This window comes from Mobula hypostoma, chromosome 5 (assembly GCF_963921235.1).
Source record: "Mobula hypostoma chromosome 5, sMobHyp1.1, whole genome shotgun sequence".
NCBI lineage: Eukaryota > Metazoa > Chordata > Chondrichthyes > Myliobatiformes > Myliobatidae > Mobula > Mobula hypostoma.
Window position 1 is genome coordinate 196125283 of NC_086101.1, and position 25745 is coordinate 196151027.

The following is a 25745-nucleotide window of genomic DNA, read 5'->3' on the forward strand; positions in this document are numbered from 1 at the left end:
GGGGCATGGCAATGTTAATCAGAGATAGTGTCACGGCTGCAGAAAAGGAGTAAGTCATGGAGTCTCTGTGGGTGGGGGTTAGGAATAGGAAGGGGTCAATAATTCTACTGGGTGTTTTTTATAGACCACCCAATAGTAACAGGAATATTGAGGAACAGATAGGGAGACAGATTCTGGAAAGGAGTAATAATAACAGGGTCGTTGTGGTGGGAGATTTTAATATTGATTGGCATCTCCCTAGAGTGAGGGGTTTAGATGGGGTGGAGTTTGTTAGGTGTATTCTGGAAGGTTTCTTGACACAATATGTAGATAAGTCTACAAGAAGAGAGGCTGTACTTGATCCGGTATTGGGAAATGAACCTGGTCAGGTGTCAGGTCTCTCAGTGGGACAGCATTTTGGAGATAGTGATCACAATTCTATCTCCTTTACCATGCCATTGGAGAGGGATAGGAACAGACAAGTTAGAGAAACGTTTAATTAGAGTAAGGGGAAATATGATGCTATCAGGCAGGGACATGGAAGCATAAACTGGAAACAGATATTCTCAGGGAAACATACGGAAGAAACGTGGCAAATGTTCAGGGGATATTTGCATGGGTTCCAATGAGACATGGAAAGAATGGTAGGGTACAAGATTCGTGGTGTACAAAGTGTAAGTCTCGTCAAGAAGAAAAGAAGAGCTTACGAAAGGTTCAAAAAACTGATAGGAATCTTTATAAGGCCAGCGGGAAGGAGCTTAGGAATTAAATTAGGAGAGTCAGAAGGGGCCATGAGAAAGCCTTGGCGAGCAGGAACAAGGAAAACCCCAAGGCATTCTACAAGTATGTAAAGAGCAAGAGGATAAGACGTGAGAGAATAGGGCCAATCAAGTGTGACACTGGAAAAGTGTGTATGGAACTGGAGGAAATAGCAGAGGTACTTAATGAATACTTTGCTTCAGTATTCACTACAGAAAAGGATCTTGGCGATTGTAGGGATGACTTGCAGTGGGCTGAAAAGCTTGAGCATGTAGATATTAAGGAAGAAGATGTGCTGGAGCTTTTGGAAAGCATCAAGTTGGATAAGTCACTGGGACCGAACGGCTACTGTGGGAGGCGAGGAAGGAGATTGCTGAGCCTCTGGCAATGACCTTTGCATCATCGAAGACAGGAGAGGTTCCGGAGGATTGGAGGGTTGCGGATGTTGTTCCCTTATTCAAGAAATGGAGTAGGGATAGCTCAGGAAATTATAGGCCAGTGATTCTTACTTCAGTGGTTGGTAAGTTGATGGAGAAGATCCTGAGAGGCAGGATTTATGAACATTTGAAGAGGCATAATATGATTAGGAATAGTCAGTTTTGGTTTGTCAAAGGCAGGTCGTGCCTTACGAGGCTGATTAATTTTTTTGAGGATGTGACTAAACACATTGTTGAAGGTAGAGCAGTAGATGTAGTGTATATGGATTTTAGCAAGGCATTTGATAAGGTACCCCATGCAAGGCTTATTGAAAAAGTAAGGAGGCATGGGATCCAAGGGGACATTGCTTTGTGGATCCAGAACTGGCTTGCCCACAGAAGGCAAAGAAGCTCTGATGAAAAGCGTTGCTTTATGTACCAGCCTTAGGTATTCTTGACTATCCTGAGCCCTTCCAATGATATAAAAATGAAAAGGAGGGATTGGTGAATGTTATACTGGGTCAGGAACACGGTGGTCTATTATTCCACTCAACTACCACCCCTGGTGCATGGCGTGCTTCGCTGTCTACGAGCTGAAGTGGCAACACCTTTAATATTGCAGCACTCCTGTTCAGTGTTGACTCCTCATGCAGTAATGCTGCTCCTCAACTCAACGTTTACACCACGTTTTACAGCAGCAAGGTGAATAGGGCAACAGGTCATGCAATCTTTAAAGCCAAATTTGATTTTTAAGAGCGCCCGCTCTTCATCCAGCCACCCTTGTTCCCTGCTTCCTGCACGCATGCTGAGCTCGTTGACTTCATTAACATTGCTTCCAACTTTCACCCTGCCCTCAAGTTTACCTGGTCCATTTCTGACACCTCCCTCCCCTTTCTTGATCTTTCTGTCTCTTATCTCTGGAGACAGCTTATCTACTGATGTCTACTATAAACCTACTGATTCTCACAGCTACCTGGATTATTCCTCTTCCTACCTTGTCTCTTGCAAAAATGCCATCCCTTTCTCAGAATTCCTCCGTCTCCGCCGTATCTGCTCTCAGGATGAGGCTTTTCATTCCAGGACAAAGGAGATATCCTCTTTTTATAAAGAAAGGGGCTTCCCTTCCTCCACCATCAAATCTGCTCTCAAACGCATCTCTCCCATTTCATGCACATCTGCTGTCACTCCATCCTCCTGCCACCCCACTAGGAATAGGGTTCCCCTTGTCCTCACCTACCATCCCACCAGCCTCCGGGTCCAACATATAATACTCCGTAACTTCTGCCACCTCCAACGGGATCCCATCATGAAGTACATCTTTCCTCTCTCCTCCACCCCCCCCCCCGGCTTTCCGCAGAGATCGCTCCCTAAGCGACTCCCTTGTCCATTCGTACCCCCCCCCCCATCCCTCCCCACTGATCTCCCTCCTGGCACTTATCCTTGTAAGCAGAACAAGTGCTACATGTGCCCTTACACTTCCTCCCTTACCACCATTCAGGGCCCCAGACAGTCCTTCCAGGTGAGGCGACACTTCACCTGTGAGTCGGCTGGGGTGGTATACTGTGTCCGGTGCTCCCGATGTGGCCTTCTATATATTGGCGAGACCCAAAGCAGGCTAGGGGACCGTTTCGCTGAACACCTACGTTCTGTCGGCCAAAGAAAGCAGGATCTCCCAGTGGCCACACATTTTAATTCCACGTCCCATTCCCATTCTGATATGCCTATCCACCGCCTCCTCTACTGTCAAGATGAAGCCACACTCAGGTTGGAGGAACAACAGCTTATATCCCGTCCGGGTAGCCTCTCTAACTTCTGTTAATGCCCCACCTCCCCCTCGTACCCCATCCGTTATTTATTTATTTATCTCTCTCTCTCTCTCTCTCACTATACTCCTTGCCCATCCTCTGGGCTTCCCCCCTCCCTCTTTCTTTCTCCCTCAGCCACCCATCCCATGATCCTCTCATATCCCTTTTGCCAATCACCTGTCCAGCTCTTAGCTCCATGCCTCCCCCCTCCTGTCTTCTCCTATCAATTCAGATCTCCCCCTCCCCCTCCCACTTTCAAATCTCTTACTAGCTCTTCTTTCAGTTAGTCCTGACGAAGGGTCTCAGCCCAAAACGTCGACTGTGCCTCTTCCTATAGATGCTGCCTGACCTGCTGTGTTCACCATCATTTTTTATGTGTGTTGCTTAAAAGACCCTATCGTTTCCACCTCCACCACTGCCACTGGCAGCCCATTCCACACACTCACCACTCTCTGTGTTAAAAACTTACCCCTGACACCTCCTCTGTACCTCCTTCCAAGCACCTTAAAACTATGCCCTCTCGTGCTAGCCATTTCAGCCCTGGGAAAAAGCCTCTGACTATCCAAATGATCAATGCCTCTCATTATCTTGTACACCTTTATCAGGTCACCTCTCCTCCTCTGTCTCTCCAGGGAGAAAAGGCCAAGTTCACTCAACCTATTCTCATAAGGCATGCTCCCCAATCCAGGCAACATCTTTGTGAATCTCCTCTGCACCCTTTCTATTGTTTCCAATTCTTTCCTATAGTGAGGTGACCAGAATTGAGCACAGTACTCCAAGTGGGGTCTGACCAGGGTCCTCTATAGCTGCAACATTACCTCTCGGCTCTTAAACTCAATCCCACGATTGATGAAGGCCAATGCACAGTATGCCTTCTTAACCACAGAGTCAACCTGCGCAGCAGCTTTGAGTGTCCTATGGACTCGGACCCCAAGATCCCTCTGATTCTTCACACTGCCAAGAGCCTTACCATTAATACTATATTCTGCCATCATATTTGACCTACCAAAATGAACAACCTCACACTTATCTGGGTTGAACTCCATCTGCCACTTCTCAGCCCAGTTTTGCAACCTATCAATGTCCCGTTGTAACCTCTGACAGCCCTCCACACTATCCACAACACTCCCAACCTTTGTATCATCAGCAAATTTACTAATCCATCCCTCCACTTCCTCATCCAGGTCATTTATAAAAATCACAAAGAGTAGGGGTCCCAGAACAGATCCCTGAGGCACACCACTGATCACCAACCTCCATGCAGAATATGACCCGTCTACAACCACTCTTTGCCTTCTGTGGGCAAGCCAGTTCTGGATCTACAAAGCAAGGTCTCCTTGGACCCCATGCCTCCTTACTTTCTCAATAAGCCTTGCACAGGGTACCCTATGAAATGCCTTGCTAAAAGCCATATACACTACATCTACGGCTCTACCTTCATCATGTGCTAAGTCACATCCTCAAAAAATTCAATCAGGCTCGTAAGGCACGACCTGCCTTTGGCAAACCCATGCTGACTATTCCTAATCATATCATGCCTCTCCAAATGTTCATAAATCCTGCCTCTTAGGATCTTTTGCATCAACTTCCCAACCACTATGTATACTTATTGTAAATTTTAAGCCTGTATATACGTACAATACATATTTAGGCCATGCTTATGAGGATGCTAATCACATTAATGTGTCCAGTTGAATTTGCCTGCTGGAAAATCTTTCACACCTGTGGTCAGTAAGAAATTAACCAGTGGTGAAAAGTAAATATTTTACAGGGTTGTACAGCCTGATTATAACAGATCTCATGTAAACATTACGAAATTGGAAGTCGGAAGGAACTTGGGCAGAGCCTCCAGATGATGGGAAAGAATCGGAACTAAAGGAGGAGGGAGTCCTGTAGGACAAAGCATCTGTGACTAGATGTTAATCACAGGATGGCAAAAGGGAACAAATTAAAACCACCCTCAATGGGACGGACAGGAATTGTGGAAACCAGCTGCCGAAGAATTGGACTGGGGAAGAAATCCATAATTATAACCCTTCCTGGGGACAGTGGCCTTTCAGGAAAATCTTTGGTGGGTGGTGGGGAACACAGCTATATTATGGAATTATTAAGACCATAAGACATTGGAGCAGAATTAGACCATTTGGACCTTTGAGTTTGCTCTGCCATTCAGTCATGGCTGATCCTTTTTTCCCCTCCTCAGCCACACTCCCCAGCCTTTTCTCCACAAGCTTTGATGCCATGTCCAAACAAGAACCTATCAAGCTTTGCCTTAAATACACCCAACAACTAGGCCTCCCCAGCATTCTCCTCGTACCCTTTGATGCTATGGGCAATTCAGAACCTTTCAATCTTTGCCTTAAATACACCCAACAACCTGGCCTCCACAGCTGCCTGTGGTGACAAATTCCACAAATTCACCACCCTCTGGCTAAAGAAATATCTCCGCATCTCTGTTTTAAATGGACACCCCTCTTTCCTGAGGCTGTGCCCTCTTGCCCTAGACTCACCCACCATGTGAAACACCCTTTCCACATCTATTCTGTCTGGACCTTTCAACATTCTAAAGGTTTCACTGAGATCCTCCTCATCCTTCTAAATTCCAGTGAGTACGATCCCAGAGCCATCAAACATTCCTCATATGATAACCACTTCATTCCTAGAATCATCCTTGTGAACCTCCTCTGAACCCTCCCCAATGTCAGCACATCTTTTCATAGATGAGGAGCCCAAAACCGTTCACAATAGTCAAGGTGAAGCCTCACCAATTCTTTATAAAGCCTCAGCATCACATCCCTACTCTTGTACTCTAGACCTCTTGAAATTAACATTGCATTTGTCTTCCACAGTGAAGATTAATGCAAATTACTCATTTAGTTCATTTGCCATCTCCTTGACTTCTGTTATAATTTATCTGGCCTAATTTTCTAGCTACCTTCCTCAACACTATCTGCCCGCTCCACCAATCTTCGTATCAACTGCAAACTTGACAACAAAGCCACCTATTCCATCATCTAAATCACTTATATTCAACTGTCATGCGCTGTAATAACTTCTCTGTAATGTTTCACTGCTAAGGCTAATGAAATGGCTTCTCTGTAATGCTCTCTGCTGAGGTAATGGTTTCTCTGTAGCAACAATGTTTGGGTTATGGCTGGAGATAACAGGACCGTGGTATGCATGTTAGCTAATCAGGATCTTGGTGCTCTGTCTTGTGAACCTGGAAGGAGATTTTTCGCAGGCTTTTGCCGGGGAGAGACGAGGAGGGAAGATGCAAATGGAGAGATTTGGTAGACCACCGGACTGGGTGGACTCGGAGCAAGGGTCCGAAGGGCAGTGACAATCAGAGGAGGTCGATGGTGAACGATCGACTTATCAGTGAGCTGCAACTTTGCGCAACAGACTGTTTAATAAGACTGGCCCCTTTTTTCTGTTTCTTTATTAACCATATAGTCAAAGTAAGAATTATAAAGCTTAATCGTTTAATCGCATATTGTGTACTGTTTGTTATTTTGGGTACTGATTTGTAACAGGGGACACAAAGCGCAGCATCCACCCAAACGAGATTTCTTAAGATTGGCCAGGCCAGGGATTATCACCCCCTATATTACTCCTTTGGCTGTCCATCGATTTTGATGTTGACTGTTTACACACCTTGCACAGTAATAAGACAGACGGTGTTGTGCCCCACCATACTGTCTCTCTGGGTTTCCAAATCTGATGCTCAGTGGTACATAGGAGTGTAACAGACTTAGCGGATAAGGAAGCTGCCCCGCAGTGACAACTAACTAATCTAGCGATGCCGTCCGTTACCAGCACTCTGGTTCCTCTGCATGCCACCGGGGTGGCTGTACCATTGACCCTTTTGGATTCATCTGCCACAGACACCATCAGACGCCCTGCTGCCGACGTCTTCGTCGGCTGCAGCCTTTGCATGAAGGGGCATAACCTACAAAGTAGCAAAGGCATGCTTACCTCCTTGACTTAGCTAGCCACGATCCTACTGCTAGATCTAGTCTAGTAGTATACTGATGGAACATCGCCTTCACGGCTCGGTTAGACCTGCCAGAGAACGAATCTCCGCTGCACTTTGCTGATGTTCGACCAGTGTCACTCCTACGCCACAATGAGGCGCCAAGGTAGGCTCCTACTCCTCCTATCCTCTATATTAAGCAGTTAGCCGAAGCGAGAGTTACACAGCATAAAAACTGATCCCAACACTGAACCCTGCGAAATACCACTAGTTAATAGCAGCCAAGCAGAAAAGGGTACTTTTATTCCCACTCACTGCCTCCTACCAATCAGCCAAATGCTCTAACCATGCCAGTAACTCTCCTATAATACCATGGGCTCTTAACTTGGTAAGCACCTTGTAGAAATCCTTCTGAATGTCAAAATATACAACATCCACTGCATCCCCTTTACCTATCCTACCTGTGATCTCCTCAAACCAACAGGTTTCTCAGGCAAAATTTTCCCTTAAGGAAACTAATTTGACCTGTGACACCAAGTACTCCATAACCTCATCCTTAACAATTGATTCCAACATCTTCCCAACCACTGAGGTCAGGTTAACTGGTCTATAATTTCCCTTCTGTTGCCTTCCTCGTTTCTTAAAGAGTGGAGTAACATTGGCAATTTTTCAGTCCTTGGCAGAGTCCAATGATTTTTGAGAGATCGTTACTAATCCCTCTACAATCTGTACCACTATCTCTTTCAGAACCCTAGGGTGCAATTCATCTGGTCCAGGTGAAGTATGTACCCTTAAGTCTTTCAGCTTTATGAGCACCTTCTCCCTTGTAATTGTAATTGTATATTCCTCAGTCCAAAGTATACATACTAATTGTCTCTAAGTATACACACTAAGTGACCCAAAGTGTACACACTGACAGTCCCTAATATACACACTAACTGTCCCAAAGTGTACATTCTAAATTTTCCAAAGTATACACACTATAGTCCCAACGTACACAGTACAGTTCCAGTGTACCCAGTGTCCTGAAGTGTACATACAAACTACTCCAAAGGTCACATACTAATTGTCCCAAAGAGTACATACTAAACCACCCGGTGTACACCCGCGGAGTAAACACTGTACCAAGGCTTATACTTTTAATGTCCCATGTGTTAAACTGAAAATATTAACTTCCCCAGTGAACACATTAACTGACCCCCTATATACATTAATGCGCTGTCTATAAAGTCGCAGCACATCCCCACACACTCAAGAGCATCGTAAACACCACTGTAATGGGGGTTATTTGTTTCTCACCTGGGGAGACATTTGTCTGCTCTGTACTCAGCATGTGCCTCAGAAGCTGGTCGCAGAGGTCCTGGGCAGCACTCAGGTTATACAGGTACAGGTGAGTGTAGAGAATGGCCAGGCTGTATCTAGTCTGCAGGTAGACCAGTCTCTTTCCTCCTGCAACCAGAAAAGACTGGTGATAGTCCACTGCTAAAGTCAATGTACGGACATAGAACTAGACAGCAAGTAAGATGGAGCAGAGGAAGATGAGGACAGGAGACAATAATGAGGTTTCCAGAGAGAAATGCAAAGAAATGCACCCTTTACCTCTGCCTATCTCCTCCTGCATGGCGGTCTTCCAGATCTGCACGGATTCCAGGTAGGAGCCCAAAAGGAAGTGCTCCTCACCTGTAAAGAAAGGAACTGCTTTGAGAAACCATTCTTGGTTGCCTGTTGTAAGACTGGACAGAAAGGTGGGCTGTCTACAGGCTGCAGCTTCCATGAGGACAGAAACAGGCAATCTTTCATGATCTTTTGTTGATTTATTTCCACCGCGGGGTGCTGTGGACATTTGTGATTTGTAAAACACCACACAAACCAAAAGGGACATGTTGCACCTAAACTGGAAGGAAAGCAATATGCCAAGTAGCATTAGCAAATCTTACGGCCAGGTGATGAACATAGAGCATGGATCAATACGTGGAACTACAATCTTGTAGCCATTACTGAAACTCGGTTGAGAGAGGGGCGAAATGGATGATTAATATGCCAGGTTTTTGAAGATTCAGAAAAGATAGAGGAGGAGGTAAAAGAGGGGGAGTAGGAGTTGCTCTACTAATAAGGAACACTATCACAGCTGCATTCAGGAGACATAATGCAGGACTCAGACATTGATCCATTTGGGATGAACTCAGGAATACGAAGAGCGGAATCACACTGATGGGATTGTACTACAGACCCCCTAAAAGCCACCAGGATATGGAATCAGATTAAGGAAATGTATAAAAATAATGGGTTGTCATGGGGGATTTCACCTTCCCTAATATAAACTGAGACCTTCTTAGTCTCAGGGGTTTATTTGTTAAGTGTATCCAGGAAGGTTTCTTAAATCAATACGTGGACGGTCCAATGAGAGAAGGATATGTACTGGGCCTGCTGTTGGGTAATGAGCGTGGCCAGGTGACTGACCTTTTGGTAGATGAATAGTTAATGACTGTCCACAACTCCTTATATTTCAAGATAGCTATAGATAAGGACAGTTTGGTCCTTGTGAGAGTATTTTAAATTGGAGTTGGGCAAACATACAAGGGCATTAGGCAGGAACTAATAAGCATTAATTGGGAACACCTTTCCTCTGGCAAGTCCACATCAGACATGTGGAGGATGCTTAAAGATCAATTGCACAGAGTACAGGAAAGGTATGCTCCTGTTAGAAGGAAGGATGGGGATGGAAAGATAAGAGAACCTTGGATGTCTAGGGAGGTGAGATGAATTTAGTCAAGAAAAAGGCGAAGTATGTAAAGCTTCCGAAGTCGGAATCAAACAAAGCACATGAGGAGTATAAGGAATCCAGAAAAGAACTAAAGAAGCGAAAGCCAGGAGGGGTATGAAAAGTCCTTGGCAAGTAGGATTAAGGTGAATCCCAAGGCATTCTATACATACATCAAGAGTGAAAGGATAACTAGGGAGAGGGTGGGACCTCTCAAGGATAAAGAGGGGAACATTTGCTTGGCTGCAGAGAATGTGAGTGAGGTTCTTAATGAGTACTTTGCTTCAGAATTTACCAAGGAAAAGGATATGGAGGACCAGATCAGTGCAGAGTGTATAGATATACGTCAATGGTCAAGGAGAAGGAAGTGTTCGGCCACCGAAGGAGTACAAGGTGGGTAAGTCCCCACGGCCTGATGGGATTTACCCTAGGTCATTGAAGGAGGCAACAGACAAGATTGCTCGCCAATATATAGAAGGCCACATCGGGAGCACCGGACGCAGTATATCACCCCAGCTGACTCACAGGTTAAGTGTCACCTCACCTGGAAGGACTGTCTGGGGCCCTGAATGGTGGTAAGGGAGGGAGTGTAAGGGCATGTGTAGCACTTGTTCTGCTTACAAGGATAAGTGCCAGGAGGGAGATCAGTGGGGAGGAATGGGAGGGACGAATGGACAAGAGTGTCGCGTAGGGAGCAATCCCTGCGGAAAGCAGAGAGGGGGGGTAGGGAATGATGTGCTTAGTGGTGGGATCCCGTTGGAGGTGGCGGAAGCTACGGAGAATAATATGTTGGACCCGGAGGCTGGTGGGGTGGTAGATGAGGACCAGGGGAACCCTATTCCTAGTGGGGTGGCGGGAGGATGGAGTGAGAGCAGATGTGCGTGAAATGGGGGAGATGCGTTTGAGAGCAGAGTTGATAGAGGAGGAAGGGAAGCCCCTTTCTTTAAATGCACTGTGGAATGCACTGCCTGAGTCAGTGGTGGAGGCAGATACACTAGTGAAGTTTAAGAGACTACTAGACAGGTATATGGAGGCATTTAAGGTGGGGGGTTATATGGGAGGCAGGGTTTGAGGGTCGGCACAACATTGTGGGCCGAAGGGCCTGTACTGTGCTGTACTATTCTATGTGCTATAGAAGTTTAAACTCAAGGATAAGAGATTTAAAGGGATCTGAGGAATATTTTTATGTGGCGAACACTGCCAGGGGTGGTGGTAAAGACAGATACAGTACATTAGGGACATTTATGAGACCTTTAGACAGGCATACAGGTGAAAGATAAATGGAGGGCCATGTGGGAGGGAAGGGTGAGTTAGAACTTAGAGTAGGTTCATTGTTGGCACAATACCATGGGCTGAAGGACCTCTACTGTGACCTTCTATGTTCTCTGTACATAGAACGTGGTCAATACCTTCTAAAATAAATGGTAGAACCAGATACAATCACTAAAGAGGTATTTAGAGAAGCATCATTAAATAAGGCATAGCAGGATACAGTCTAATGAGGGCCAATGGGAGTCGCGTAGATGGGCAAAATGTTCTGTATGGACAGGGCGGGCCACAAGGCCTCAGTCTGTGCTGTACAACACGATGGCTTTACAGTTCCTCACTCTCAAAGTCTGTGCACAAGTTGAAGAGACCCCCAGGCTTCCCGGGCATGGGGTGAAGTCGAGCAGGTCCTGGGGAGGAATCCGATGACCGGTTCCCCTCTAGTGGCACAGGTCAGTGATCACCCTGCTGCTCACAGGGACAATCCACACCTCTGGTGGTGGTCTCCTTCCTCGTATAGAGCACAGCTCACCTGTTCACAGCTCTGCTGACAGCTTGCCTGCTCACCTGGGCTCTGTGCTATCCTACATGTTTGACGCTGACCAGGATCTGACCCACATTTCCCAGTGGAATGGTCCTTTGTCACTCTGTTCTCCATCTGTCCAATTCTGACCTGACCAGCTGAGAGTTACCAGTATTTATTATTGTTAGTTTTTATTTTCTGCTCTAGATGTTCCAGAATTCCCTTACCCATGAATGGTTTGAGCTTCCGCTGTGTTCCCAGTCTCTCTCCCATTGTCTGCAGGGCTGCCTGAGCCTGGGAAAGGACTGATGTTAGGAGATCCAATTCACGTTGAAGTTTCTTCCTGGTGCTGCCTCTGTTTGACTGTCTCTGGAGTTTCCGGAGATGGGAATGATGTTGCAACACATGTTGGTACAAGAGTCGCCAGATAAAAGCTAGCCTGCACCAGCCAGATACAAAACAGTTACAGGAACATTCACAAAAAACAGTCTCAACTTTGTCCTGAAACTGTCCCTCACCAAACCACTTCCCCAATCTCGTTCTCCTGTCCATCACTAAACTATTCCCTGAATCCTATCTCCCTGTCCCTCACCAAACCATTCCCCCAATCTCATCTCTGTCCATCACCAAACTATTCCCCAAATCCCATCTCCCTGTCCATCACCAAACTATTCCCCAAATCCTATCTCCCTGTGAATCACCAAACCATTCCCCAATCTGTCTCTCTGTCTATCACCAAACCATTCCCCAATCTGTCTCCCTGCCCATCACCAAACCTTCGCCACTGCAATCTATGCCATTTATAAATAATATTGCAGTATTGCTGACCTTCAGGCTTTACCAGTAAGGAGGACAAGGAGAGAGGATACACGGGAAAATCACCTCCATCAGATTCCCTCTAAATACTGACCTGAAGATGTAATCACTATTGTTAATCACTGGCAAATCCGGATCAAGGAAGACCCATCCAATATCCCTGTGGGAAAACTTCACCAGAAGGTTGCATCAAACACCATCTCCTCAAGGACTATAAGATCTGGCCTGACCAAGATGGCCACATTCCATAGACAGATTCAAACCTTCTCATAATCCCAGATTACTGCCTCTCATCGAATCATTTCCAAACAGTATATTCATGAGTACTCCTGTGATGATTACTGAGCTCTGCTCTTACCTGTGTGAGGGCGCCTGGGCAGTTTGCATGGTCTGAAAAGGCAGCTCTTTTAGTGTGAGATTGCAAAGCTTGTTCTCAGGATCTGCTGCTGGGAGGGAGGTGGACACCCCGTCCGGGGAGAGTTGTGTGTTCTCCGCCTGCAGAGAATACACTGCATTCAGATGGAGGGAAGACAGCTTGAGCACCAGGAGGCTGCTCAGGAGTGACTGTGAGGAGGGTGACGCTCCCAGCTTTCCTGAGAGAATTAGTTTCACAATGCCGGACGAGAGGCTCACAACATGAGCAAGGCAATGTTTGTGTACTGAGTCCCAGTACAGCACAGTCAGGCAATACCGCAGCAGCTGCAGGGTCTGGAAAATGCCAGAGCTCCTTCTTAGGGCTTTGCTCACCAGCTTACCCCTCACATTTACCACTGAGCTCGGCACAGAGGCCGGGGCAAATGGGAGCAGGCGGGCAAACTGCAGTATGGCGCGGACTGTGTACTGCATGAGCAGGTGCCTGCCCTCAACCTCCTTCATGGACGTCCCCAAACTCCAGGCCAGCAACAGGCTGTTCTGAACCTGCCCCAGCTTGGCCTCCAGCTGGTTGGCCTGTCCACCCCGCTTGGCGTGGAGGGTGTCAAACATACAGGCAAATTCCAGGTGGCCCTGGTCCATCACGCTGTGAGCACTAGGGCATGGAGCATCATCTTCAGATTCATCACCTTCCTCAGCCTGAAAATGCAATGAGACATGACCTGAGGGAGCAGTAAAGATAAACATCAAAACATACAGTGAAATGCATTGCATGACTCTCTATTTCTCTACCTCCCTCCCCTCTCTCTTACTGCTCCATCTCTTTCCTCTCTTTCTCCCTCTCCTTTCATCTCTCCCCCTCCGTCCTTCTCTCTTCTCTCTCCCCTCACTAACTTCCCCTCTCCCTCATCACGGTGAGGAATATGCAGTAACATCTCATACTTTATAAAGCAACACAAGACAATGAGCACGGTGCCAACTTCAGCAAAGCTGTACCTCATCGTCTTCTGACTTTTGGTCCTTTAGGAATGGAGGAGGTGTCCACGTTCCAGGATCCTGTGTTTCCCATCCCTGTAGGACACTTCTGCTCAGGGAAGTCATGGGTGGTATCCAGCGCTTCGGGTCTGCCCCCTGCAAACAGAACAGCCGGTGTTAATGAGGACAGTGGCCACACACGCACACACAAAGGAGCTGGAACTGAGTGGGTAAGGTAGCATCTGTGTAGGAAAATGGACATTCGATGATTCGGGTGGAGACCCTTCATCAGGACTGGAAAAGAAGAAGGGGGATAGCCAGTCTGAAATAGACAGCTGACATTTCGGAGCAAAACCCTTCATCGGGAGGAAGAGGGGAGATAGCTAGTATGAAAATGGACAGTCAACGTTTCAGATTGAGTCCCTTCATCAGGACTGAAAAGGAACAGGGGAGATAACCAATATAAAAAGGGTCGGAGACACTAGATGGAGCAAGAGTTGACAGACAGGTGATAGGTGGATACAAATGGGGGGGGGGGTTGGATGATGGAAAGGGAGAGCGGGAATAACGTAAGAAGCTGGGAAGGGATAGGGAGAAATGGCAAAGGGCTGAAGATGATGAAATCTGACAGGAGAGGACAGTGGACCATGGACAAAAGGGAAGGAGCTGGGGAGGGGAACCAGAAGGGGGAGTGTGTGGGTGATGGACAGATGGAGCTCGCAAGTTGGGGTAATGGTGATCAGTGTTACTGAATCCTCTGCGAACAGATCAATATTACCTGGGGAACCTGGACTGTTTTGGTCTTCTTGCCCAAGAGGGAATGGAATCGCCATGGAGAGAGTACAGTGAAGATTCAGGGATGGAAAGCTTGAGTGGACTGTAACTGTATATACTCAAGAGTTTAGAGGAATGAGAGTGCTTAGAGGATGTGCAGACCAGCTAGCAGAGATTTTCACTAACATCTTCAACATCTCCCTGAGCAGCGCCGTCATTCCTACAAGCTTCAAGGCCACCACCATCGTCCCCATGCCGAAGAAGTCTTCAGTGTCCTGCCTCAACGACTACCATCCCATCGCACTCACATCCATCATCATGAAGTGTTTCGAGAGGCTCGTCATGAGGCACATCAAGACCCTGCTGCCCCCCTCACTGGACCCCTGCAGTTCGCGTACCGTTCCAACCGTTCAACAGATGACGCCATTGCCATCACCCTCCACCTGGCCCTAACACACCTGGACATAAAAGACACGCATGTTCGAATGCTGTTCATAGACTTCAGTTCAGTATTCAACACAATCATTCCTCAGAAACTAACTGGAAAGCTGAGCCTACTGGGCCTGAACACCTCCCTCTGCAACTGGATCCTAGACTTCCTGACTGGGAGACCTCAGTCAGTCGGGATTGGAAGCAGCATCTCCAACACCATCACACTGAGCACGGGGGCTCCCCAGGGCTGTGTGCTCAGTCCACTGCTGTTCACTCTGCTGACCCATGACTGTGCTGCAAATACACAGATCGAACCACATCATCAAGTTCGCCGATGACACCAACGTGTTGGGTCTCATCAGCAAGAACAATGAGTCAGCATACAGAGAGGAGGTGCAGCAGCTAACGGACTGGTACAGAGCCAACAACCTGTCCCTGAATGTGAACAAAACAAAAGAGATGGTTGTTGACTTCAGGAGGACACGGAGCGACCACTCTCCGCTGAACATCAATGACTCCTCAGCAGAGATCATTAAGAGCACCAAATTTCTTGGTGTTCACCTAGCGGAGAATCTCACCTGGTCCCTCAACACCAGCTCCATAACAAAGAAAGCCCAGCAGCATCTCTACTTTCTGCGAAGGCTGAGAGAAGTCCATCTCCCACCCCCATCCTCACCACGTTCTACAGAGGTTGTATTGAGAGCATCCTGAGCAGCTGCATCACTGCCTGGTTCGGAAATTGCACCATCTCGGATCGCAAGACCCTGCAGCGGATAGTGAGGTCAGCTGAGAAGATCATCAGGGTCTCACTTCTCACCATTACAGACATTTACACCACACGCTGCATCCGTAAAGCAAACAGCATTGTGAAGGACCCCACGCAACCTTCATACAAACTCTTCTCCCTCCTGCCATCTGGAAAAAGGCACCGAAGCATTTGGGCTCTCACGACCAGACTACGTAACAGTTTCTTCCCCCAAGCCATCAGACTCAATACCCAGAGCCTGGACTGACACCAACCTACTGCCGTCTACTGTGCCTATTGTCTTGTTTATTATTTATTGTAATGCCTGCACTGTTTTGTGCACTTTATGTAGTTCAGAATCAGAATCAGAATCAGAATCCTTTATTATCGCCAAGTATGTGGACACATACAGGGAATTTGATGCCGGTTTCCCTGAGCTCTCGTTGTACAGAATCAAAAAGCAAACATAACAATAGTGCAAATAATCATGAACTATATACGATGAGGTGTACCGGTGTATGTACAGGTGGACTTGGTTTATAATAGACTAAAATTCAAGTGTTCATAAGACTGATGGCATACGGAAAGAAACTGTTCTTGTACCTATTTGTCCTGGCATACAGTGATCTAAAGCGCCTACCAGAAGGAAGGAGTTGGAACAGGTGATGTCCAGGGTGTGATGGGTCTACAATGATGCTGCTTGCTCACTTGCTGACTCTAGAAGCATACAAGTCCTGGATCGAGGGCAGCTTCACACCAATAATCCTTTCCGCAGCCCTGACGGTTCTTTGGAGTCTATTCTTGTCTTGTTTGGTAGCTGATCCAAACCAGACAGTGATGGACGAACAGAGAACAGACTGGATTATTCCTGAATAGAATTGAATCAGCAGCTCCTGAGGCAGGTTGTACTTCCTGAGTTGACGTAGGAAATACAACCTCTGCTGAGCCTTTTTGATAAGAGTGTCCGCGTTGGGTGTCCATTTCAGGTCCTGGGAGATTGTGACACCCAGAAACCTGAAGGTCTCCACAGCAGACACAACACTGTTGAGTATAGTGAGTGGGGGGAGTATTGGGGGGCTCCTCCTGAAGTCCACTGTCATCTCCACAGTCTTGAGCGTATTTAGCTCCAGATTGTTCTGACCACACCAGAGGGCCAGCCGTTCCATCATCCGTCTGTATGCAGACTCATCACCGTCTCGGATAAGGCCATTGACAGTTGTGTCGTCTGCAAACTTCAGGAGTTTAACAGATGGATCCTGTGAGATGCAGTCATTCGTGTAAAGAGAGAAGAGCAGTGGGGAGAGCACACATCCCTGGGGGGCAACGGTACTGATCGTCCGGGTGCTAGAAATGATGCTCCCCAGCCTCACTTGCAGGACCCTGTCAGTCAGGAAGCTTGTGATCCTCTGACAGATGGTGGGGGAGACAGTGAGCTGGGTGAGTTTGGAGTGGAGGATTTCTGGGATGATGGTGTTGAACGCCATCTGGGTAGGTCTGTAGTCTCGTGTAGTTTTTATGTTTTTACGTAGTTCAGTGTAGTTTTTGTATTGTTTGATGTAGCACCGTGGTCCTGAAAAACGTTGTCTCGTTTTTACTGTGTATTGTACCAGCAATTATGGTTGAAATGACAATAAAAAGTGACTTGACTTGACTTGAGCTCTCACGGAAACACACAGAAACACACACTATGACTTTGTGGCCATTTCAGAGAGGTGGCTGTCACAAGGGCTGAAATGGCTGCTGAATATCACAAGGTTTAGATGTTCCAAAAAGGACAGAGAGGGAGATGAAAGAGGTGGAGAAGTGGCACTGCTAATCAGGGATAGCATCATAGCTGCAGAAAGAGAGGACGTCCTGGAGGAAATTCTACTGAGTCAGTATCGATGGAAGTCAGAAACAGGAAGGGAACAATCACATCTAGGCTCGCTCAATGGATTGAGTGGTCTACTGCAGCACTCTTGCTGGGTTGTTACCTCCTTTCTGCCTCAGTGAACACCTGCAACCAGGAATAAACATCTGAAAATCTGAAATGTACACATTAAGTGCTGGCATAGTCAGCATCACAGCAACATCTATGTTAACGTTTGAGAAAAGACTTTTCCTGCTTTTATTCCAAATGTTTTCAACCATAAACCCATAAGATATAGTACCAGAATTAGGCCATTCGGCCTATCGAGTCTCCTCTGCTATTTTATCATGGCTCATTCAATTTTCCTCTCAACTCCAAACTGCTGCCTTTTTCCCCATATCCGTTCATGCCATTACACCATAAAACATACGAGCAGAATTAGGCCATCTGCCCAACGAGTCTGCTCCGCCATTCAATCTCGGCTGATATTTTTTCTTCTCCTCCTCAACCCCAGTTCCCAGCCTTCTCCCTGTAACTTTGATGCAATGTCCAATCAAGAACCTATCAACCTCAGCCTTAAATTTACCCAACCTGACCTCTACAGCTGCATGTGGCAATAAATTCCACAAATTCACTGTCCTTTGGCAAAAGAAATTTCTCCGCATTACTGTTTTGAAAGGGCGCCCCTCTATCCTACGGCTGTGCCCTCTTGTCCGAGACTCTCCCAACATGGGAAACATCCTTTCCATAAGACCATAAGATATAGGAGCAGAAGAAATGGTCTCTACACGGACCCCTGCAGAACACCACTAGTCACTGGCAGCCAACCAGAAAAGGATCCTTTTATTCCCACTCACTGCCTCCTACCAATCAGCCAATGTTCTAACCATGTTAGTAACTTCCCTGTAATATCATGTGCTCGTAACTTAGTAAGCAGCCTCATGTGTGGCACCTTGTCAAAGGCCTTCTGCAAGCCCAAAAATACAACATCCACTGCATCTCCTCTATCTATCCTACTTATAATCTCCTCAAGGAATTCCAACAGGTTCGTCTGGCAGAATTTTCCCTGAAGGAAAACATGCTGACTTTGTCCTATCTTGTCCTGTGTCACCAAGTACTCCATCACCTCATCCTTATCAATTGACTCTAACATCTTCCTAACCACTGAGGTCAGGCTAACCGGTCTATAATTTCTTTTCTGCTGCCTTCCTCCTTCCTTAAAGAGTCGAGAGTGACATTTGCAATTTTCCAGTCTTCTGGCACAATACCAGAGTTCAATGATTTTTGAAAGATCATTTCTAATGCCGCCACAATCTCTACCGCAACCTCTTTCAGAACCCTAGGGTGCAGTTCCTCTGGTCCAGGTGACTTATGTACCTTTAGGTCTTTCAGCTTTTTGAGCACCTTCTCTCCTGTAATAGTAACTGCACCCACTTCTCTTTGTTCACACACTACATCAGGCATACTGCTAGTGTCTTCCACAGTGAAGACTGATGTAAAGTACTCATTTAGTTCATCAGCCTTCTCAGTGGCCCTCACTATTATTTCTCCCGCCTCATTTTCTAGCGGTCCTATATCCACTCTCATTTCTCTTTTATTTTTAACATACTTGAAAAATCTTACTATCCACTTTGATATTATTTGCTAGCTTGCTTTCATATTTCATCTTTTCCCTTCTAATGATATTTTTCATTGCTCTCTGAAGGTTTTTTAAAATTTCCCATTCCTCTATCATCCCACTAATCTTTGCTTTGTTGTATGCCCTTTCTTTTGCTTTTACAATAGCTTTGACTTACCTTGTCAGCATTGTTTGTACTATTTTACCATTTGAGTATTTCTTCATATTTGGAATACAGATGTCCTGCACCTTCCTCATTTTTCCTAGAAACGCATGCCATTGCTGCTCTGCTGACATCCCTGCCAGCAGCTCCTTCCAATGATCAACTCCTCTCTCATACCACTGTAATTTCCCTTGCTCCACTGAAATACTGCTACATCAGACTTTACTTTCTTCCTATCAAATTTCAAGTTGAACTCAATCATATTGTGATCACTAGTTTTCAAGTTGAACTCAATCATATTGTGATCATTGGTCACTGGCTCTGACCAATCAAGAATCTATCAACTTCAGCCTTAAATATACATAAAGACTTGGCCGCCACAGCCACCTGTGGCAAAGAATTCTGCAAATTCACCACTCTCTGGGTAAGGAAGTTCCTCCTCATCTCCATTCTGAAAAATCGACCCTCTATTCTGAGACTATGTCCTCTGGTCTTAGACTCTCCCACCATAGGAAACATCCTCTCCACATCCACTCTGTCAAAGCCTTTCATCATTCAATGTTTCAATGAGGAGTCCCTTCATTCTTCTGAATTCGAGTGAATTCGGGCACAGAGCTATCTAATGCTCTTCAAGAGACAAGCCATTCAATCCTGGAATCATTTTCATGAACATCCTTTGAACCCTCTCCAGTTTCAGCACATCCTTTCTAAAATAAGGAGCCCAAAACTGCTCACAAGACACCAAGTGAGGCCTCACCAGTGCTTTATAGAATATCTGAGTACATATTTGCTCTTATATTAGTGTTTCCTAACCTTTTTTAGCTCATAGCTTGTTAAGCAGCCTCATGTGTGGCAACTTGTCAAAGGCCTTCTGAAAATCCAAGTACACAACATCAACCAAATCTCCTCTCAAAGAATTCCAAGAGTTTTGTCAGGCGAGATTTTCCCTTGATGACACCATTCTATATTACAGCCTATATTATCATCTGCCTCAAAGTGCCCTGAGACCTCATCCTTAATGATTGACTCCAACATCCCCCCAACTACTGAGGCCAGACTAACTGGCCAATAGTTCCCTTTCTTCTGCCTCTCTTTCTTGAAGAATAGAGTGACAGTTGCAATTTTCCAATCTCCGTAAACATTCCAGAACCTTGATTCTTGAAAGATTATTACTAATGCCTCCATAATCTCTTCAGCCACCTCTTTCAGAAGCCCGGAGTGTACAATACTTTCAGAAGTCCAGCTGACTTCTCTACACTTAGACCTTTCAGTTTTCCTACAACATTCACCTTAGTTATGGTAACTTTACACACTTCATGACCCGACACCTGGAACTTTCACCATACCACTAGTGTCCTCCACAGCGAAGACCGACACAAAATACTTATTCAGTTCATCCACCATTTCCTTGTCCCCCATTGCTATCTCTCCATCATTGTTTTCCAGTAGCCTGATGTGCTCTCTTACCTCTCTTTTACACTTTATGTATCTGAAGAAACTTTTGTTATCATCTTTAATATTATTGGCTGGCTTACTTTCCGTCTTTACATTTTTAATTCATTTTAATTGCTTCCTGATGGCTTTTAAAAGCTTCCCAATCCTCTAAGTGCTCACTAATTTTTGCTCTATTATATACCCACTCTTTGCCTTTTCTGTTGGCTTTGAATTCTCTTGTTTGCCATGATTGTATCATCTTTCCTTCAGAATATGTCCTCTTTGCGACGTATATATCTTGTGCCTTCCAAATTGCCTGCAGAAATTCCAGCCACAGCTGCTCTGCCATCATCCCTGCCAGTGTTCTTTTCCAATCACTTCTGGCCAACTCCTCTCTCATGCCTCTGTAAGTCCCTTTACTCCACTGTAATACAGATACACCTGTCTTTAGGTTCTCCTTCTCAAATTTCCACCTAGAGTTAATTTGCCCCAAAGGGTTCTCTTACTTTCAGGTCTCTAATCAATTCTGTTTTTTTGCAGACACCCAACGCAGAGTAGCTGAACCCCCTACTGGGCTCAACAATGGCCTGCTCATAACAGCCATCTCGTCGGCTCCCTAGAAACTCCCCCTCCTGGAATCCAGCACCAACTTGATTTTCCAATGCATATTGAAGTCCCCCATGACTGTTGTAACACTGCCTTTTTGGCATGCATTTTCTAACTCCCATTGTAATTTGTAAGCCACATCCTACTATTGTTGGGGGGGGGGGGCGGGGTGGAATCTGTATACAACTCCCTCAGGGTCTTCTTACTCTCGCAGTTCGATGATTCTGACCTGATGTCTCCTTTTCCTAATGCCTTGATTTTACCAACTGAGCAATGCTGTCCCTTCTGCCTTCCTGCCTGTCCTTTCAATATAATGTGTATCCTTGCACATGAAGCTCCCAGCTTTAATCTTCTTTCAGCCATGATTCAGTGATGCCCACAACATCATACCTGCCGATCTGAAACTGTGCTACAAGTCCTCCTACCTTATTCCGTATTCTGTGTGCATTCAGATACAACACTTCCAGTCCTTTTCGATTCTGTCCACCTTTTACATTGCAACTCATCCTGTTGACTGCGATTTTGCCCTATCAACAGGCTCTCCTCATTACATTGCCTCTGTTTGTAAACCAGCTACCTCGCCTTCAGCAACATCATCCGCCTTTTATATGACACTTCTTGCACCGAAATATACGAGGACACTATTTGCACCATGCTCAACCTTTTGATTCCTAACTTGATCTGAGGTCTTGCCAACATCTGCCTTCACAACCTCTCCACTAACTGTTCTGGTACTCTGGTTCCCATCCCCTGCAGCTCTAGTTCAAACCCCACCATCCAGCACTAACAAACCTTCCCACTAGGATATTGAACCTTCTGTACAGGTCCCACATTCCCTGGAAGAGAGCCCAATGATGAAAAATCTTGAGATAAAAACCCTGGAGGTCCTGCCCTTTAACTTAGCACCTAACTCCCTGAACTTCCGATGCAGAACCTCGTCACTTGTCCTACCCATGTCACTAGTACCTATATGGACCTCGACTTCTGGCTGTTCACCCTCCCACTTAAGAATGCTGAGGACTTGATCAAGATATCCTTGTCCCTGGCACCTGGGAGGCAACATATCATCCAGGAATCTTGTTCTCGCCCACAGAAGCTCTTGTCTGTTCCCCAAACTAACAAATCACCACAGTGTGCCTCTTCTCCCCCTTCCCCTTCTGAGTCAGAGAGGCAAACCCAGTGCCAGAGACCCAACCACTGTGACTCTCCTCTGTTAGGTCATCCCACTCAACAGTTTCCAAAGTGTTGTACCTGTTGTTGAGGGGGACGGCCACAGGGGTACTCTGCACTGGCTCCTTAACCCCTTTCCCCTTCCTGACTGTCACCCAGTTTCCTGTTTTCTTGCGCAACCTCCTTGATCTTACCTTCAGCAATGAAGTTACCATCTACTATCCATTAAGAGCAATCCTTTACTTAAAGGACACTGGTACTGTATACAATGTCCATACCTCAGAGCTCACTAGCAGGTTCCGTACATCCTCTAGGCCCTGGGTCACGTCCAGTAACAGGGACTTCAGAAGGGTTGATGCAGAAATGTGTTCTGCAAACCGCAGAACTGTAAACATATAACCATCGGACACAATGAGGTAGGGTAGGCAAGGATGGGCCGCCAGAGAAAAGCGCTGCCTCATTGAGTCACTTTCTGAAGTGGGGGAGCCACTGGTCCGTGTGTGGTCAGCGTCCAGCGGCGCAGGCTGTCTGTAAAAGAGCACAACATTTATTTATATATACTTACTTTTTGATTGAGTATAGGTCCTTCGGGCCTTCAAGCCGCACTGCCCAGCTAATGACAGGACAATTCACAATGACCAATTAACCTACTAACTGGTACGTCACTGTAATGGGGAGGAAACCGGGGCACCCAGAGGAAACTAAAACCCAAGCATGCATCAGGAGCAAAGTACAAACTGCTTACAGAGGACACTGGAAATAACTCTGACACCCCAAGCTATAATAGCATGTCGCCGACAGCTATGCTACGGGAGCGCCGCACTGCACTCTACTGTTACGAACTACCCCAGGGGTAGGTGCTGCCTCCTGTACACTGTTCCTTCAAACAAGATCAGAAGAGACAGGTGAGGAAAAAGTGGAGTGAGTGACGTAACAAGAGTGAGGTATTTCGAGAGGGAGTGAACAAGCAAGTATTTATGAACTTCGTGCACTTTACTGAGATCACTTGCAATCTTCTAAACCCTAGACAGTAAGTTTTCCTCAACAGAGAGGATTTGTTATAGAACATAGAACATAGAAATTTACAGCATATTACAGGCTCTTCAGCCCAAGATGTTGTGCCAACCATGTAACCTACTCTAGAGACTGCCTAGATCAAAACCAGCATATGCAAGATGCTGGAGGAACTTAGCAGGTCAGGCAGCATCTACAGAGACGGATAAACAGTTGATGTTTTGAACCTTCTTCAGGACCGGAAAAGACTGTACCCCATGCAAAGCTTATTGAGAAAGTAAGGAGGCATGGGATCCAAGAGGACATTGCTTTGTAGATGCAGAACTGGCTTGCCCACAGAAGGCAAAGGTGGTTGTAGATGGGTCATATTCTGCATGGAGGACAGTCACCAGTGGTGTGCCTCAGGAATCTGTTCTGGGACCCTTACACTTCGTGATTTTTATAAATGATCTGGACGAGGAAGTGGAAGGATGGGTTAGTAAGTTTGCTGATAACACAAAGGTTGGAGGTGTGGTGGATAGTGTGGAGGGCTGTCAGAGGTTACAGCGAGACATTGACAGGATGCAAAACTGGGCTGAGAAGTGGCAGATGGAGTTCAACCCAGATACGTGTGAAGTGGTTCATTTTGGTAGGTCAAATATGATGGCAGAATATAGTATTAATGGTAAGACTCTTGCAGTGTGGAGGATCAGAGGGATCTTGGGATCCAAGTCCATAGGACGCTCAAAGCAGCTGCGCAGGTTGACTCTGTGGTTAAGAAGGCATACGGTGTATTGGCCTTCATTGACGGTGGAAATGAGTTTAGGAGCCGAGAGGTAATGTTGCAGCTATATAGGACCCTGGTCAGACCCCACTTGGAGTACTGTGCTCAGTTCTGGTCACCTCACTACAGGAAGGATGTAGAAGCAAAGAAAGGGTGCAGAGGAGATTTACAAGGACGTTGCCTGGATTGGGGAGCATACCTTATGAGAATAGGTTGAGTGAACTCGGCCTTTTCTCCTAGGAGCGACGGGGGATGAAAGGTGACCTGATAGAAGTGTATAAGATGATGAGAGGCATTGATCGTGTGGATAGTCAGAGGCTTTTTCCCGGTGCTGAAATGGTTGCCACAAGAGGACACAGGTTTAAGGTGCTGGGGAGTAGGTACATGGGAGATGTCAGGGTTAAGTTTTTTACTCAGAGAGTGGTGAGTGCGTGGAATGGGCTGCCGGCGACGGTGGTGGAGGTGGATACAATAGGGTCTTTTAAGAGACTTTTGGATAGGTACATGGAGCTTAGTAAAATAGAGGGTTTATAGGTAAGCATAGTAATTTCTAAGGTAGGGACATGTTCGGCACAACTCTGTGGGCCGAAGGGCCTGTATTGTGCTGTAGGTTTTCTATGTCTCTATGTTTCTATGAAGGGGGGATAAGCCAGAATAAGGAGGAGTGGGAAGGGGAGGGAGAACAAGCTAGAAGGTTAGAGAGCAGCAGGTATCTCTTCCGGAGGCCCAATTGAATTAGGAGCAAGAGAGGAGGCAAATCACAAGTCCATGAGTGAGATTTAAAAAGGAGCATTCACGGGCTTTCGGCATTTTCCAGTGGCCCAATCAAATAGCGATTTTTGGCAAGGGCGAAAAAAAAGGTAGGTTATGTGGAGCAGCCATTGTTGGAGTAGACCAGTGTTAGAGTGGAGAGGGTTTGGCTCATCAGGCTTGGGTGAAGTATGTATCTGGTAAGTTTCTTCTTCTTTATTCTTCATCTGTTAGAATATAGTTAGTGCAGTAAAGATGGCTCCAAGGGCTGTGTTGCGTTCTTTGTGTGAGATGTGGGAATTCAGGGAGACCTCCAGCCTCCCAGATAACCACATATGCAACAAGTGCACCGAACCTCAGCTCCTCAGAGAACTGGAGCTGCAGCTCGAAGACCTTTGGCTCCTAGGGGAAACTGAGGAGGTGATAGGTAGGAGCGATAGGGAGGTGGTCACCCCAAAGTTGCAGAAGGCAAATACCTAGGTGACTGTTAGAAGAGAGAAAGGAAATTGGCAGACAGTGCCGATTACCCCTGTTTCTGTTCCCCTCAATATGTATAGCACTTTGAATACTGTGGGTGGCGGTGGGGGAATCTGCAGCATCCAAGTCTCTGGCACTGAGTCAAGCACTGTGGCTCAGAAGGGAAGGGGGTAGAAGAGGACTGCAATGGTGATTGGAGATTCCATAGTTAGAGGAGTAAACACAAGATTCTGTGATGTGATAGACACCCAGATGGCATGATGCCTCCTAAGTGCCAGGGTCAAGGACGTCTTGGATTGGGTCCA

At 46.3% G+C, this 25745-nt stretch overlaps 1 protein-coding gene across 3 annotated transcripts in view; it reads right to left on the bottom strand.

Annotated features, from left to right (window-relative positions):
* cplane1 (ciliogenesis and planar polarity effector 1) overlaps positions 1-25745 on the bottom strand; it is a 328946-nt gene that overhangs the window by 234806 nt on the left and 68395 nt on the right. For all 3 annotated transcript variants that reach the window (XM_063049649.1, XM_063049647.1, XM_063049648.1), the window contains exons 10-15: positions 22715-22964; positions 13667-13801; positions 12657-13369; positions 11710-11921; positions 8532-8612; positions 8232-8381 (exon numbers count right to left, since the gene is read on the bottom strand). In XM_063049649.1, the coding sequence (XP_062905719.1) occupies positions 8232-8381; positions 8532-8612; positions 11710-11921; positions 12657-13369; positions 13667-13801; positions 22715-22964 (1541 nt within the window). The remainder of the gene's footprint in view (positions 1-8231; positions 8382-8531; positions 8613-11709; positions 11922-12656; positions 13370-13666; positions 13802-22714; positions 22965-25745) is intronic.